The sequence below is a fragment of the Labeo rohita genome, chromosome 18 (genome assembly GCF_022985175.1).
Source record: "Labeo rohita strain BAU-BD-2019 chromosome 18, IGBB_LRoh.1.0, whole genome shotgun sequence".
Taxonomy (NCBI): Eukaryota; Metazoa; Chordata; class Actinopteri; order Cypriniformes; family Cyprinidae; genus Labeo; species Labeo rohita.
In genome coordinates, this window is record NC_066886.1 from 31,931,346 (window position 1) to 31,949,115 (window position 17,770).

Below are 17,770 nucleotides of genomic sequence, written 5' to 3' on the forward strand. Positions count from 1 at the left end.
GTAATAATTTGATTACAATTATAACTGTAAACATTTTTTGTATTACAAGTTTTCTAAAATGTTAGGTATTCAAAGTATTCAAACAAGGCATTATTTACTTAAATATGCACTAATTTACATACATTTCTAGTACAAAAATCTAAACAGAGGATGAAGTCAGTTCCAAAACTCCTGTTTATTTTTTTTAATTTCAGAAAATACCTTGAATAGACAGAAACAATGTATTTTCATGATTTTTTTGGGGAATAAAATGTTATATAAAATCAAGCAAATTATATATGAACAAATCCCTCTGTAAAAACCTTCAGGATATAGACAGGAATAAAAATGTAAAAGGTTTGTGTGTATAAGTGCTACTGAAGTGGAGATTTATGGCTCAGTGTAGAAGAAAAAACTAATTTTGTGAAGACGGCCTTTAAAAATATTGATTGTAATTGAAATCTATTGACACAAATAGATAAAGTGCTATAAAAGAAGCACTCAACAGTGTTTTTTGTTGTTTTCTTTCCACTAGTCTGGAACATATATAAAAAAACATTTTTTATATGTGACCCTGGACCACAAAACCCAGTCATAAGTTACATAGGCATATTTGTAGAAATAGCCAACAATATAGGTCAAAATAATCTCATTTTTCTTTTATGCAAAAAATCATTTGAATATTAAGGATCATGTTCCATGAAAATATTTTGTAAATTTCCTACTGTATATGTATCAAAACATAATTTTTGATTAGTAATATGCATTGCTAAGAACTTTATTTGGACAACTTTAAAGGCGATTTCCTTAACATTTTTATTTTTTTGCACTCAGATTTCTGAATTTCAAACAGTTGTATCTCGGACAAACATTGTCCTATCCTAACAAAGCATACATCAATGGAAAGCTTTATTCAACTTACAGATGATGTATAAATTTCATTTTAAAAAAATGACCCTTATGACTGGTTTTGTGGTCCAGGGTCACATATAGTTGACAAAGTTAAATGTCATTTTGGAAAAGAAGATAAGCGAGAACAAAATGAGAAAGAAAAGCAAAAGTGGAAAAAGGACAGTTCTGTGGTATGTAAAATAAATCAATAAATAACAAAACAATCCATTATCCAGTATTCAGTATTACTCTTCATTTGTTATCTTTCCTACGCAAACCTATTTTCCTCAAGAGAGAACAAATTCGTAGAAACAGAGAAATGAACAAAATGTTCATTTCAAAATATTTTGAACAAAACTGGAGTGCATCCTAACCTCATCAGACGTTTAGCAACGAAAGTGCCAAAACACTGATTAGCTGAAGAATTTTGCAGTGGACAGGCAGACAAAGGCCTGTGGATTAGGGAGCTTTTAAACAGAAGTTACTCCATCATAGTAAAATCTCAATTACTTCAATAAAACTAATCACCCGTGTGGTTTAAAAAAAAAATATTGGAACATGTCAAGGCTATTCAGCAAATCAAAGCAAGTGGCATAACTGGGAAAACGTGTGTGATTGTGTGACTACCTGCTAAGTGTACTGTCAGCCTCCAGCTTGCGTCCCAGCAGTCGAGCGATGGCAGTGAAACTGTTGCTCATGCGGTAGATGTCTTTTCCTCCGCCGCCCAGGATGTTGGCGTAGCGATCCGTCAGACAGCGGATTTCCAGCAGTAGCGTGTGATGGGCACTGTGCTCCATACTCGCTAACAGAGACACCAGATACTGCAGTGCCCCGCGAGCCTGGACCTGTGCACGAGAATTAAAATGTGTGTGACAGGTGTGGCACTGAAGACTGGAGTAATGATGCTGAAAATTCAGCTTTGCATCACAGGAATAAAATGTATTGTACAATATATTAACAGAGAACAGGTATTTTAAATTAGAATAATATTTCACAATATTCCTGTTTTTTCTGTATTTTTCATTAAATATATGCAGCCTTGGTGAGCAGAAGAGACATTTCTAAAAATAAAACGTTTAAAAAAATCTTACCATCCTCAAACGGTTGAACAGTAGCGACGTTTATTAACTATATAAATTCGCATTAACTAATAAGTTGTTAAGCATTAAATAATATAAATTGTAATGTGTAATGTTAATCACTTACTGATGATTGTTATAATCAAGATAACATACAGTATTTCTAAATATTTTAATAAATATAAAAATGTAATCCTTTAAAAAAAAAAGTACTATTATGACCATACTGAATGATTACCAGCTACCTCAAAATATACAATTTAAAATGGTACATCTGAGAAAAATCACTTCTTTTTAAACAAACAGTTGATGAATAGCTTACCGTATATAGTACAAGAAAACTGGAACAAAATGACTGGAAGTATTACAGGACATCCAGCACAATAAACAATATTTTAAAATACTAAGAAAGGTCCAGAAATAGGGAAAGATCACAGAATGATGGATTTCATGAAAGGAAGTTTCTATAAACGCACACAACAGGGACTACATTACATCTTGCACAATGGGTGTGCGTTTGGCTGTGGCTGTAAGCATATCGAAACACTATTTTCCATTCCTATTTTAAACTAATATGTGGATCTGATTCAAAACATGTTTTTGCCCCAGTCAGAGTGGTGACTCAAAGCAAAAACTACATCACACTCAAAGGGGGGATAATAAATTATCATGCTGGCATCAGCAATATCAATTCCCCTTTGAAAACATAAGATATGTATATCATGATGTACTACTAATGTGTCAGAATCTGAATGTGAAAGGTCCAAAACAACCTCTGATATCATATACAGACTGATCTATCTCCATCCCATGATGCCAAATCTCAGGGTCTAAAGAAACAGTTCATCAATGTAACGTAGGGAGTGAGGCGAGAGACGAGCGGATCCATTCGCAAACTTTTATTGTAAGGACGTGACAAAGACATGGTCAAAGGCAGGCAGGGTCGAACAACAGCAGACAGGTGTATGGACAGCGAGACAAGAGTAAACCGTAACAGGCGAGGGTCAATCCAGCGGCGAACGTTATCCGAGAGGGGCTAGGCAAGAGAGTGGTCAGACAAGCGAGAGATAAAAACAACAAGGCAAACAAGGTAACTAGACGGGGAAAACTAGGAGAAACGCTTCGTATGAAAGATAAACAATACAATCCAATACTCGGCGAGGAGTGACAGGAAGACCGGGGTATTTATACAGTCTCTGATTGGACAGGAGGAAGTGCAATGGCTGATGGGGAGTGTAGTCCGGGGTGTAGTGTGGCAGTCCGTGCGTGACAAAACGCAAGAGCGACATCTGGTGGTGAGCGGTCCGCAGCTCACCGACCAGATCATGACATAGCCCCCCAAAGAGCGGCTTCCAGACGCTCCAACAGAACAACAGTCCATGGGAGTGGTGGGGAGGGAGCGAGACAGGGTGAGGGTTGGAGGGCCAGGCCCCTGCGGAGGACCCGGTGATTGAGGCAGGACCGGCAGAGCGGGAGCCCTCCAGGGCGGAGCCGGAGGCGGAGCAGGCAATGCAAGAGCCCTCCAGGACTGAGCCGGTGGAGCCCTCCAGGGCGGAGCAGATGGTGCTAGAGCCCTCCAGGGCGGAGCCGAAGGCAGAGCAGACGACGCTAGAGCCCTCCAGGGCGGAGCCGGTGGAGCCCTCCAGGGCGGAGCCTGAGGCGGAACAGGCGGCGCTAGAGCCCACCAGGGCGGAGCCGGAGGCTGAGCAGGCAGTGCAAGAGCCCTCCAGGGTGGAGCCAGAGGCAGGGCAGGCGACGCTAGAGCCCTCCAGGGCGGAGCCGGAGGCCGAACAGGTGGCACTAGAGCCCTCCAGGGTGGAGCCGGAGGCGGAGTAGGAGGCGCAGCAGCCCTGCGGGCGCAACAGGAATCTGCATCACGCTCTGGGACCTGGGGAGAGCAGGGACAGAGGAGGCAGACAGAATAGAGGGAGAAGCCGCAGCAGCCCTCCGGGCGGAACAGGAGGCGGAGCAGCCCTCCGAGGCGGAGCAGCCCTCCGGGCGGAACAGGAGGCGGAGCAGCCCTCCGGGCGGAACAGGAGGCGGAGCAGCCCTCCGGGCGGAACAGGAGGCGGAGCAGCCCTCCGGGCGGAACAGGAGGCGGAGCAGCCCTCCGGGGCGGAACAGGAGGCTGCGTCATTGACTGGGACCTGGGGAGAACAGTGACAGAGGATGCAGACAGGAAAAAGGGAGAAGCAGAGAGTTTGGTGGTTAACGCCCCCTCCGTAAGAGGTTCTACGGCCGGCGCCGACACCTCTGGAGGCATTGGCGCAGCTTCTCCGACGGGGAAGGCCTCTGAAGCAGACTTGAGACCATACGGGACCTCTGAAGAAAGCCTGTGATCAAATGGGAGCTCTGCAGCAGGCTTGTGATCAGACGAGAGCTCTGGTGCAGGCTTGTGATCAGACGAGAGCTCTGGTGCAGGCTTGTGATCAGACGAGAGCTCTGGTGCAGGCTTGTGATCAGACGAGAGCTCTGGTGCAGGCTTGTGATCAGACGAGAGCTCTGGTGCAGGCTTGTGATCAGACGAGAGCTCTGGTGCAGGCTTGTGATCAGACGAGAGCTCTGGTGCAGGCTTGTGATCAGACGAGAGCTCTGGTGCAGGCTTGTGATCAGACGAGAGCTCTGGTGCAGGCTTGTGATCAGACGAGAGCTCTGGTGCAGGCTTGTGATCAGACGAGAGCTCTGGTGCAGGCTTGTGATCAGACGAGAGCTCTGGTGCAGGCTTGTGATCAGACGAGAGCTCTGGTGCAGGCTTGTGATCAGACGAGAGCTCTGGTGCAGGCTTGTGATCAGACGAGAGCTCTGGTGCAGGCTTGTGATCAGACGAGAGCTCTGGTGCAGGCTTGTGATCAGACGAGAGCTCTGGTGCAGGCTTGTGATCAGACGAGAGCTCTGGTGCAGGCTTGTGATCAGACGAGAGCTCTGGTGCAGGCTTGTGATCAGACGAGAGCTCTGGTGCAGGCTTGTGATCAGACGAGAGCTCTGGTGCAGGCTTGTGATCAGACGAGAGCTCTGGTGCAGGCTTGTGATCAGACGAGAGCTCTGGTGCAGGCTTGTGATCAGACGAGAGCTCTGGTGCAGGCTTGTGATCAGACGAGAGCTCTGGTGCTGACCTGGGAACAGGCGTGTCCTCAGGAGCACAGTGGGCCGCCCACACACACCACATGGCCACTGCCACTAAGGGAAGAGCAGCAGCGATGACGTCACTTGGCTTGTGGGGATCTGCTGTAACGTGGCTTGACTCAGGAACAACATGGCTTGACTCGTGGGGCACAGCTGTGACTGGGCTTGACTCGTGGAGCACAGCTGTGACTGGGCTTGACTCGGGAGAACGACAGCTGTATCTTGGCTTGACTCAAGGAGAACGGCAGCTGTGCTTTGACCTGACTCAGTTGCTTGACCGGACTTGGAAGCTTGACTTGACCCTGGGGTAGCAGCCGCGACGTGAAGGAGCGCCACTTTAGCTGCCCATACGGCCCTTAGGGGTGAGTCCAGCACGTGGGCCATCATAAGCCGTGGTCTTGGGATGTCAGGAGAGACGTGACCGAACTCAAGAACCACGGCTGCAACTTTGCTTGACTCAGGAACAGCCGCTGTTATGTGACTTGACTCAGAAACCGCGTCAGGAAGTGCGGCCATGATGGGTGCAGACTCGGGTGCAAAAGACATGACGTGAACAGGCTGTGGCTTGGCTGACGAGGCGTTAGCAGGCTTTGACGTAGCGCCCATCTTGTGCAGTGGCTCTGGCGTGGCAGCCATCTTGTGCAGTGGCTCTGGCGTGGCAGCCATCTTGTGCAGTGGCTCTGGCGTGGCAGCCATCTTGTGCAGTGGCTCTGGCGTGGCAGCCATCTTGTGCAGTGGCTCTGGCGTGGCAGCCATCTTGTGCAGTGGCTCTGGCGTGGCAGCCATCTTGTGCAGTGGCTCTGGCGTGGCAGCCATCTTGTGCAGTGGCTCTGGCGTGGCAGCCATCTTGTGCAGTGCAGTGGCTCTGGCGTGGCAGCCATCTTGTGCAGTGGCTCTGGCGTGGCAGCCATCTTGTGCAGTGGCTCTGGCGTGGCAGCCATCTTGTGCAGTGGCTCTGGCTCAGGATTGATGGCTGTAATTTGACTTGAGACAGAAGCGACAACTGTAACTTGACTTGACATAGTATCAACAGCTCTGACTTGACTTGACACAGGAAACACAGTTTTAATTTCACTTGCCTTAGAAAGAGCAGCGCTGACTTGACTTGGTGCAGGAAACACAGCTCCAGCGTGACTTGGCTCTGGCATGGCAGCTGTGACGTGACGGAGCTCTGTTTTCGCCGCCATTGCTCGAGCGCGCTCCGACACGGCCGCCATCTCACGAGCGATCCAGGCGGCAAATGTGTCCGTGGCTTCGCGCCCGGCGCGGCCACCATTCCGTCAGCGGGATGCGTGGCCGCCATTACCGCGTTGTCGCGTTCCTCCTCCGCGACACCCACAGTAAACGGCGATCCCACACACAACAAAACATAATCCAGAAAACGCTCAAGGGAAGAACGCGGAGCCTCACGACGGAGCCGTGAGTTGAGCGGCTGATTCATGCCCTCGTGAAACAGATCTATTAAAACACAGTCTGGGAGATCGGAGTAATGGGCAATGTCCAGAAATTCTTGGATGTAGCCCTCGAGCGTTCGTGTGCCCTGCTCGAGGGCTAACAACAGTTTTGTGGTGTTCATACCTGCGTGGCGTCCGGATGAGAAGTTGCTGGATCCTGTAGTGGCCGAGTATTCTGTAACGTAGGGAGTGAGGCGAGAGACGAGCGGATCCATTCGCAAACTTTTATTGTAAGGACGTGACAAAGACATGGTCAAAGGCAGGCAGGGTCGAACAACAGCAGACAGGTGTATGGACAGCGAGACAAGAGTAAACCGTAACAGGCGAGGGTCAATCCAGCGGCGAACGTTATCCGAGAGGGGCTAGGCAAGAGAGTGGTCAGACAAGCGAGAGATAAAAACAACAAGGCAAACAAGGTAACTAGACGGGGAAAACTAGGAGAAACGCTTCGTATGAAAGATAAACAATACAATCCAATACTCGGCGAGGAGTGACAGGAAGACCGGGGTATTTATACAGTCTCTGATTGGACAGGAGGAAGTGCAATGGCTGATGGGGAGTGTAGTCCGGGGTGTAGTGTGGCAGTCCGTGCGTGACAAAACGCAAGAGCGACATCTGGTGGTGAGCGGTCCGCAGCTCACCGACCAGATCATGACAATCAACATAAGAAACACTGTAACCAAAGGATTGTCATGATGTCTGGTTCCATTAGGAGCACAGAATGTATTTTTCTACAGAATATAAATAAATAAATAAGCTAATTGCAAATTTATATTTTACAATTCTGAATGTATATCTTATAATTTAGAATTACGAGAAAAAAAAGACAGAATAGTGACATACAGTCAAACCAAAATGTATTCAGACATTTCTCACTATCACAGTTTATTCGCTTTAGTTTAGAAAATGGTAATAAAATATGACAAGAACTCAGAGTTAAACCGTGTCAGAACAAATTCATCTCGATAATGTCAGATAACTTTGATAGAAAGGTATGTAATGGATTACAATCAACCCAAAAATATTCAGACAACTGTTAATATGACAATATTCACACAACTATCAATACTTTTTGACCTATTACTGAGCAATGCTTAATTTTTTTCAGTCTGTGGTGTAAAAAGGTCACATTAGCAATTAAAGAAAACACGTGTAAGCAAAAAATGACCGGGTCAAAGTGTCTGAATAATTTTTGGTCCCAAATTTGTAGCAGTTTTACTGGTAGTCCACTGTATGATGAATTTTTGGGTATATCATGTGACAGTTTACTTTAGTGAACTATAGTGTCCTGCACCCATGAGTAAAACATCTGGTGTTGCAATTACCTTCCATAAGCCTCCCATAGTTTCTAAAACTATATATATATATATATATATATATTGTTTGAAGTGTAGTTCATCAAAGTTGTCCTAAGACAAGATTGGGAATTGTTTTGGTTTTAGGACAACTTTGATGAAAGGTTTTGATCCACTTCAAATGTTGACTACTACATAAAACTTAATTTTTACCCAAAACATCATCAGACTTTCACACAAATTCTGAAAGCAGACAAAGACAATCCAGTCAAACAAATAAGACAAAAATATATACTTTGTCATTTATTTATTAAGAAAAATGATCCATATCTGTGAATGGCAAAAGTATGTGAATCTTTGCTTTCAGTATCTGGTGTTACCCCATTTTTGCAGCAATTCCTGCAGCTAAACGTTTCTTGAACTGCTGATCAGTCCTGCACAATGACTTTTAGCCCATTCCTCAGTAAACAACCACTTCAACTCTGTGATGTTGGTGTGTTTCCTCATATCAACTGCTTGTTTCAGGTCCTTCCACAACATTTCAATTGGATTACGGTCTGGACTTTGACTTGGTCTTTGGGAAAACAGCTTGTGTGGAGTCGTTGTCTTGCTGCATGACCCATTTTCTCTTGAGATTCAGTTCAGAGACAGATGTCCTGATATTTTCCTTTAGAATTTTGCTGGTATAATTCAAAATTCATTGTTCCATCAATAATGGTTAATCATCCTGGTCCAGATGCAGCAAAACAGGCCATGAACAAGCTACCATGATACTATCACCACCATGTTTCGCAGTTGGGATAGGTTTCTTATGCTGAAATGCTGTGTGTTCTTTTCTCCAAACATTGTGCTTCTCATTTAAACCAAAAGTTCTATTTTAGTCTCATCTGTCCACAAAACATTTCACCAGTAGCCCTCTGGTTTGTCCACATTAAACTGCAGACAGCAGCAATGTTCTTTTTGGAGAGCAGTGGCTTTCTCCTTGTAACCCTGCCATGCATACCATGGTTGCTTATTATTCTGATTGTGGACTCATGAATGTTGTGAGAAAGGCTTTTAGTTACCAAGAAGTTACCCAAGACATCTTGCTTTTAGAGTGATCTTTGTTGGTAGACCACACCTGGGGAGGGTAACAATGGTCTTGAATTTTCTTTGTACACAATCTGTCTGACTGTGTATTTATGGAGTCCAAACTCTTTAGAGATGATTTTGTAACCTTTTCCAGCCTGATGAACAACAGCAACTTTTTTTTCTAAGGTCCTCAGAGATTTCCTTTGTTCGTGCTATGATTCACTTCCACAAACATCATCAGACTTTGACAGAGCACTGTTCTCTAAATAAAACAGGGCACACAATGACACCTGATAGTCATTCCACTGAAGGAAAACATCTCTGAACAGATGGACTCTGAACAGACCGGTAATTCTAGAGATTCACATACTTTTGCCTTTCAAAGATATGTAATTTTGCATGACTTGCATTAAAATCTGATAATCTTTTGGATTAAATTTATGCAGAAATGTAAAAACTCAAAATATATTACTACTGCCCCACCCCAATCCGCCCTCCCCCGTCCCCCTCCCCCCTCCCGGAAGGCGCAAACTTGCACCGCTGAAACAAAGGGAGGGATGGAGAGAGACTAAGGAGGACGACAACGGAGTGGATGGTGACAGGGGATGGCACAGGGCTAGCAAGAAGGCAGGCAGACAATACTGGTGAAGGTTTGAGCAGAGGACGGGCACCCAGGAGGAGCACAACGAACAGAGTCCAGAGTGGAGATGATCAGGGAAAAAGGAGGAGCCAGGGAGAAGATTGAAGGGACTTGGTGCAGGAGGAGCCAGGCGAGACCAACGGTGGAGCTGATGGAGGGAGGAGCCATGGTGGAAGAAGGGCTGATGACTCCAGGCCGTGGACCGACAGCAGTGGGGCAGGTGGTGGTGGAGAACCGATGAGCCAGGGTGAGGATCCAGAGGGCCAAGGTGGAGCAGATGGCTCCGGTGACATAGCCAGAGGTGGGGATCCAGAAGGCTGCGGTGGAGCCTGAGTGACAGAGGACCAAGGTGGAGACAGAGAGAAGGAGTAGCCTGGGGGGTTAAAAACGGTATGTGCTGCCCACAAACACCAGAGGACCACCTCCAACACCGGGTGTGCCAGCGACAGGGGAATGGCCATTGTGGTCACTGTAGTACAGACAGACAGTTCAGGGTATAATGACAGTTCACAAACAGCCTCGTTGGCCAAAACAGGACAGCCAGAGAATTCAGGGCAGTCAGTTCATGGCAGATCGGAGCTTCAGGACACTCAGATGATGACGACTGGTATCTCAGCTCACCCTCAGCTATAGTGCAGTGGATGGAGCCTCTCTCCGCTCTACCGCAATCCACAGCGATCTCCCCCATGCCAAGTGCTGTTGCCAGCTCACACACCTGGTCAGACAGTCTTTGAGGCTCTGGCTTCGTGGTGATCTCCAGCTCTGTCGCTCTCCTCGTTGGCTCGTTGATTGCAGCAAGCTTGGGCTCTCTGTCTGTGGTGGGCTCAGCCTTTGGCTCCACACAGCGGGGTGATGGTGGGCTGGGTTCAGCGTCCGGAGTGGGACTGGCAAGATCATCCTCAAATCCAACGGTGAACAAAGATCCATTTCTCACCAGTACCCACTCCACAAAGGCAGCAAAACTCTCTCGAGGACCCACCTCAGATGACTGCGCTCTGCGTTGTCCAGGTAGATGGTGTAATTAGCTACTTCCAGGAAGAATCTAGTGTGGTCCTCGAGACATTGTTCCCCTGCTCCAGCAGGAGGAGGAATTCAGGACGGTACATGACAAAAAGAAAGACTTTCAAAAACAAAAATAAACACGGGGAAAGAACGCCGCTAAACTTTTTTTGTTGGTCCGGTATTCTTTCAGAGTGTGGTGTTGAAGATAAACGCACAAAGAAGATTAAGGAAGATAGTCTTTTAATATATCCACTTAAACTCCATAGATAGGCAGGAAGGAGACACACACATGGATATTTAATACCGGACGAGGGAACACAAAACAGACTAGAACTTAAATACTAAAGCAAATGAGGATAATTAAAAGAACACAGGTGAATCAAATGACATAATCAGACATGAGGGAAAACTAGGTCAAGGAGCACATGAGGGAAGAAAACACAACAAAACAGTCCATGAGTGTGACAAGTACAGATTTCATTAATAATGTTAAATGTTTCCACATTTAAGGCAATTAGGGTTAGGTCTCAATCAACACTCGATCCAGAGAACCTGACATGGTCAAAATAAAAATAAAATCTTCAGAAACATTAAACAAGCAATTATCCCAACTTCTAAAAACATTTCAAGTTGGCACTTTGTTGCTGATGACTATATGATTATATCCTGTGATGTCAGGTTCAAGTGTTGGATTTTGCTGAATTAGGTAAGACAGTGGTTGTTATTTATTATTCATGTTGGCTGCCATCCGAATGGAAAACCAAAGCACGCCTTCGATATATGCTCTTGAGTCACTTAAATAATTATCAATATGACGCAAGTTGGCCAGCTGGTATGTGATAGTGGCTTCCATAGTCCTAATGTCATTGTCATTGCCTAATTGTTATTCAGTCAGATGTGCACATCGAATTTATTTTATTAAAAAATATGAATTGTTCCTTATTGTTAATCATTGCATTAATTTCATAAAGCCACATCTGAAAATACACCTTTTTTAACATTATTTACATATACCTAAAGGCAATAAAACTGTGCTTCCCCGATCTTAAACTCAAACATAAAGTGGGGAGATCAGGACAGAGCATTCACAGAATGACAAGATATAGCTTGTAACGATAAAAAGGAAGTAAATGATGAGATGCAGTTTCTGTTAAAATCAAATGAGGGATTCAGATTTTTGGCATACACATGTGAATTTTACAGGTTGAGTGCATATGTAAACATCTGGTTGTGTTTAAATCTGATACGAGCTTTGGGCCAGAGATCAAGTCAGGAGTGCCAAGAAAAGCCTTGGCCAGGAAACTCTGTCCCGTAGACATCGGGTTGAGCTCTCGCTCAATAAATCAACACACTCCATCTTACTGTAATCTCTGCTTAAAACCACCACTAATTTGTATTCGGCCTAATGAGATCACTTTCATCAAAATGATTATCAGCCAAAATTAAGGCAACAATACCTTGTACAGTTTTTAGTTAAACAGGACTTCCGAAAACTTCCAAAACCTAGCATGTTCACATGCACAAATACAGTGTGCATGTTGACAGATAGATCTTTGGCAGTGAACTGAATAAGCTCTAACGATAATAGAGAAAGACTGGTTCGTTGCATTGTAATGCAGTATTGATCTGGTACCAAATCAGTGCTTTAGGGGTCTACTGGTTATGATGCTTCCTTAGTAGCTCATTTTGCAAATCATTTTGTAATGTGTAAAAATGTCTGAATGTTTATTTAGCGTCTTATGACGTGGTTGGTAAATATTTGCTAAAAAGCTCTCAACATCTCATCTTTCTTTTTAGGGATGTTGCCAAGGCAAAATTGCTCTTGCTCTGGAGATGTTGGTATCGCTGTGGCTTCTCTGGTTCTAAATGCATGAAGTGCTGAAGTTTTGTTCAGAGCATGTGAAATGCACATTTAAAGAAATATGTGAATAGGATTGCAATCTTCAGTGTTCATATAAACAGAATCTGAAATACGACTGTATTCATTGTGAAAATTAGTGCAAATAAACATGCTTAAAACAACAAGAAACAATGCTTGTCTAAGGAGAGTGGCGTGAGTGATGGAGATAGAGGAGATCTGTCTCAGCACTGCTCTGTAATTACCCAACTAGGCTTTTGGTCTGTGATTTAAAGTGATTGATTTGTTCCTCTGACTCAGTTATGAGTCAGCTAAAATGTAAACTGAACTAATCAGAACAACAACCTTTTCCCCTTGATGGGGCACAAACAATTCCGCCCACTATACACCTCATACTTTATAAACGTGTCTCAAAAAGACAGTTCACCCAAAAATTTATATTATGTCATAATTTATTTCTTCCTCCTGTGGTCCAAACCTGTATGACTTTAATTCTTCTGTGGAAATACTACGTAAAAGCACTGAACATTCTGCAATATATTTTTTGACGTGTTGCACAGAATGAAATGAGGGTGAAGTAATGATGACAACACTTTTTGGAAGAACTATCCAGCATCATTGCATAAATGTATTTTGTTTTTAGGCATACCAAAAATATAGTGTGAAACTTTGTGCGCATTAGTGATATACAACAGTGATTACAACTGTGAAAACAGCCCGACTCGTACAGTAATTGTTGCTCATTGAGACTTGAGGGCTAGTTTCAATATTTACAAGGTTAGTCAGTGATTTTATTGCTGAATTTTCTGAATCCAGAATGTCAGTGTTTATCTCTCACCACCTCCGTAAAATCCCCGGCTGAATTACCTACTGTTTTTTGACAAACTGCAAGGTCATGTGTTAATTTAATTCCAGGCCGAATCCACATCTCAGAGTTTACAAGAAGAAACTGATTTAAAATTAACTGTTTAAATGCTTTTTGACCACTGCCAAACACTGTACGGTAACTGTTACACTTCACTGTAATTTGCATGCATATTTGTTACCCTGGACCACAAAACCAGTCTTAAGTAGCACAAGTATATTTGTAGAAATAGCCAGAAATACATTGTATGAGTTGCAATTTTTCTTTTATGCCAAATATCATTATGGTATTAAGTAAAGATCATTTTCAATGAAGATATTTTGTAAATTTCCTACCATAAATATATCAAAACGTAATTTTTGATTAGCAATATGTATTGCTAAGAACTTCATTTAGACAATTTAAAAAGCAATTGCCTCTGTATTTTGATTTTTTTGCACCCTCAGATTCCAGATTTTCAAATAGATGTCCTATTCAAACAAACCATACAGCAATGGAAAGCAATAACGCATAAATCTCAATTTCAAAAAAAACGACCCTAATGACTGGTTTTGCGCTCCAGGGTGTCCCCTCCCGGAAAAGCATGTCCTCGCGCCGACAAATATTCGAAAACAGAGGAGGGACGATGGGGGTTCTGGAGGTGGAGCAGAAGAGAGGCAGAAACAACAAAGGTCAAAAAAAAGAAGTACAAGGGGGAGTGGAGGGTGGGAGGAGCCAAAGGGAAGCCAGGAGCAGGAGGAGCCAGATGTTGGTCCAGAGACCAGCCAGGACAAGTATTGGCAGACAATACCCTAGGGATGACTGATGGAGCCGATGGAAGGAGGAGCCCAGGACAGAGCAGACCAGACAGAAAGCCACAGGCGACACTGAGGATCCGGAAGGCCAAGGTGGAGCTGAGGTCTTAGGCGACCAAGGTGGAGGTAGGGATCCGGAAGACCGCTGTGGTCCTCCTCTGCGAGAATCGCTGCCCCGGAGCATGAGCCTCTAGACTCCAGACTGCAGCGGAGTCAGAGTGACTGAGGATGAAGGTGGAGCCAGAGGGAAGGAGGAGCCTTACAGAGCCAGAAGGACGAAGTGACGAGGCGAAGCCAGAGGAGTGAAGTCTCGAGGCAACAGATGGTTGACGACTGACCAAGGCGGAGCCGGAAGGACAAGGGAGCCCAGTGGAGCCAGTGGGATGACGGGCCACGGTGGAGACGAGGGAGCTAGGAGCCAAGGTGCAGCCAGTGGTCTAAAGAACCGAGGTGGAGTCAAGGACTCCTGGAGGCAGAGACAGGGGATCCTCACGCCTATGTAGAGCTGAAGACTGAAAGTCCCAAGGCGGATGAGAGCGCCCAGATGGCACTGACTGAGGGTGAGCTGAGGGACTGACTGGCACCAGCAGGGACAGGGCTGAGGAACTGGCTGATATAAGAGGAGGCGGGAAAGGGAGGCTGGGTGGGAGCTTAAGAGTCACAAAGAGAATAGGAGACACAGGAGAGCTGGACGGAACAAGCGAAGACAGAGGAGAGCTGGACATTACCTCCCCAACCCAGTCAATCAGATCCTCTTCATTAAAACAGTCCATTATATCCTCATAGTAATGTTCAGTTACCAGCTGCAGCTCACCCTCATTGGTGGGAGTGTGGGTGGGGCTTCCCTCCAAGCCCTCAATCCCCACCAAACCTCCCTCTGGAATGGGTGATGTTGCCGGCTCTTGCACCTGGTCAGATGAGTCTTGCAGTTTTATATGCTGGCTCATGTTTCGGCGGCAGGCTCAAGGTTTCCATCTGCGTGGGCTCTGGCAATTGCTCCCTGCAGCGGGATGACAGCTAGCTGGTCACGGGGTCTGGAGTGGGGCTGGTATAGTCCTCCACAACTCACCAGCACCCACTCTACAAATGTGGCGAAATTGTCTTTTGGACCATTTGCTGGCAGGCATGACTTACACCGCTCACTCAGGCTGGTGTATTAAAAGACACAAAGCGAGTGGTCAAGGAAGTGAGTAAGGCACATCAGATCTAAAAAGTCCCTGGTGTGGCCCTCCAGCGAACAGTCCTTCTCCTATTCTGTGAGAGGGGAAAGAAATGAAAACAAACAAAAAAAAACAAAATGAAAGAAAATGCTGCAGATATCTAAACTTTGGAGTTCCGGTATTCTGTCACGTGGCTGTAGAAACACACAACGCAGGAGTAGAAATAAACAAGAAAGTCTTTTAATAAATCCACAGGCAGAAGAAACAGAAAATAAACACAAATCAGCATCAATACCGGAACTAAGGAGCTAGGGCAAAACAGAGGGATTAAATAATGAGAGAGGGCAATCAGAAAGAAACAGAAACAGGTGTGGAACTGATTGACAACCATTGAAACTGATAGACAAGGGAACTCTGGAAAACATTAACAAAGAAACAGAGCATAAACACAGGGTCACATTTATTACTGAAATGCTGGAAAGTATTTACAGGAAAAATATTTCATCACAGCAAGTGGGAGCAGAAAAAAAAGAAAAGCACATAAACATTTGAAATGGGTCATTATTATGGCAGCAACAGGTATGCAATACAATTTAAAAATATGTATTACATACAATTATGTAAAGTACATACAAATATAAACCCAGCAGCGTTGGTTTACCTTATGCAAATAAGAGGTTGGATTATCTTATTTCTGCTAATCTCCATATTTGATTGTCATAAATCTTTTTGAGACATAAAATGCAAGGCAGAAAAACATTAACTATTGTGCATCTATTTTCACTTCATTCATAGGATCACTGAACGTCTTCACTGTGAATAAGTCGCCATCTGAATCCATGAGTTATCACTGAGGTGCTATGGAAATTTATTTTTACAGACATCCATATGAAAAACAATTACGTCTGAATAAGGCTATTGCTTTTTAGGATCAACTAAAGCTGCATTTTCCTAAGTATGCAAATTTCGTGGCACATTCTCTGCATCATTGTTGTAGTAAACTTGCACCATGTTTTTAAATGAATGAATTATTTGCTGCACGACAGTCTGTTATGACTTTACACTTTCATGCCCCTAAACATGGCTCGTGGCACCAAATGCAGTTGGAATCTGTTTGTTTGAGTTTACAGACTGAGTCAGAAATAAAATAATTTACTCAACCATTTGTGTGAGCCCGGTATGGAACTATATGTTTATCCAACTAATGATGAGAGTGTTTAAAAACAATAGTGCAGAAATAACAAGCAAAACAATGTTATTACACCTGGCAGTTACTGCATCTAAAGTCAAGACAAAACTCCAATTAACTGCTGTACGTGCAAGGTAACACGCTTCTAACTCCCTGTGAAATGCATCCAACAGTCCAAGTTCGTGATTAATTACCAAATGAACTAGAAGGTGTTAGTTGGTTTTTAAGCTTTACGAAGAAATATTTTAATAAAGTTTCCTTGCCTCTTGCACATTTCTGAGCAGACATCAAGCATTTCTCAAAGCAGACTGCCATTCTATGCGTTTAATGGACGTTGGGGGCCTGCATTCCCATCGTTTAAGCTGTATATTTGAGTTACCCATTTAAGAGTGATTAAAGCTGGATGCTTAGTGCACATTTCATGAAGAGCTGGCAGGGATACAGGTAATCATAACACTTATCCACAGCTGGATGCTTTACGTCCATTTTCTAAATGTTTATATTTCTAGAGTCTTTCGGCTAATGCTGTCGGAAAATAAATGTTTGGCCTGTCTTTCTGCACCGTGGTAAATCTAGGTTTTATAGATTTTTTTCTCTCATTTCATAAATTATGTTTTTAACAAGCAAAACAAACTTGCTCAGTTTCTCCCAGTTCTAAATTTTCGCTTTCTAGTTTTTTCAGTTGTGAGAACTATAGACAGAGTTAAGGTTGGGGGTTACTAAAAGTCTGAAAAGGTGATTTACTTGATTTCATTATTTCTGTGATAAAATGAAGTTTAAAGAAATATTAAATACTAATTTCACGTCTTTTTTATTGTACAGATGTGTACATACAGCTGTGGATCAGAAGTGGATAAGAACAGTGGTCATTTTTATAAATTCAACTATTATTTTCTCTTGTGGACTATATGTAAACATCTTTTATGTGAAATATCTTATTCAGGTCAGTACTAAATAAAAAAATAACAAGCACTTTGTATGATCCCTCTTATTTTGGTAAAATAATTAACATTTTGCAGATTCTACAAGGTGTATGTAAACTTTTGAGCTCAACATTAAGTCATTTGTAAGTCGCTTTGGATATAAATGTACATAAATGTTAATTCAACTGAATATCATCAGCAACTATGCCATGTTGCTGATTTTTTAATTTTTTTTGGCTTGTGCTTTAGGAAAAATAGTTTTGTGTGTTTGACAGCCTTTACAAATGAACGTGTAAATACTCAGTACATATCAAACGATCTGTAATAACAGACAAAGCAATAGTGACTACATAAGTGATACTCTCACTTCTGTGCTGTGACATTACTGTTGGATGCTATATATTCGGCACATTGTCTTTTTTCAATCTTTCTGAAAATCCCACGTCG

The 17,770-nt window shown here is 43.7% G+C and overlaps 1 protein-coding gene across 3 annotated transcripts in view; it reads right to left on the reverse strand.

Annotated features, from left to right (window-relative positions):
• The window catches only part of veph1 (ventricular zone expressed PH domain-containing 1), a 124,462-nt gene that overhangs the window by 35,399 nt on the left and 71,293 nt on the right, over positions 1–17,770 (reverse strand). For all 3 annotated transcript variants that reach the window (XM_051135283.1, XM_051135282.1, XM_051135281.1), the window contains exon 7: positions 1,498–1,715. In XM_051135283.1, coding sequence (XP_050991240.1) covers positions 1,498–1,715 — 218 coding nt within the window. The remainder of the gene's footprint in view (positions 1–1,497; positions 1,716–17,770) is intronic.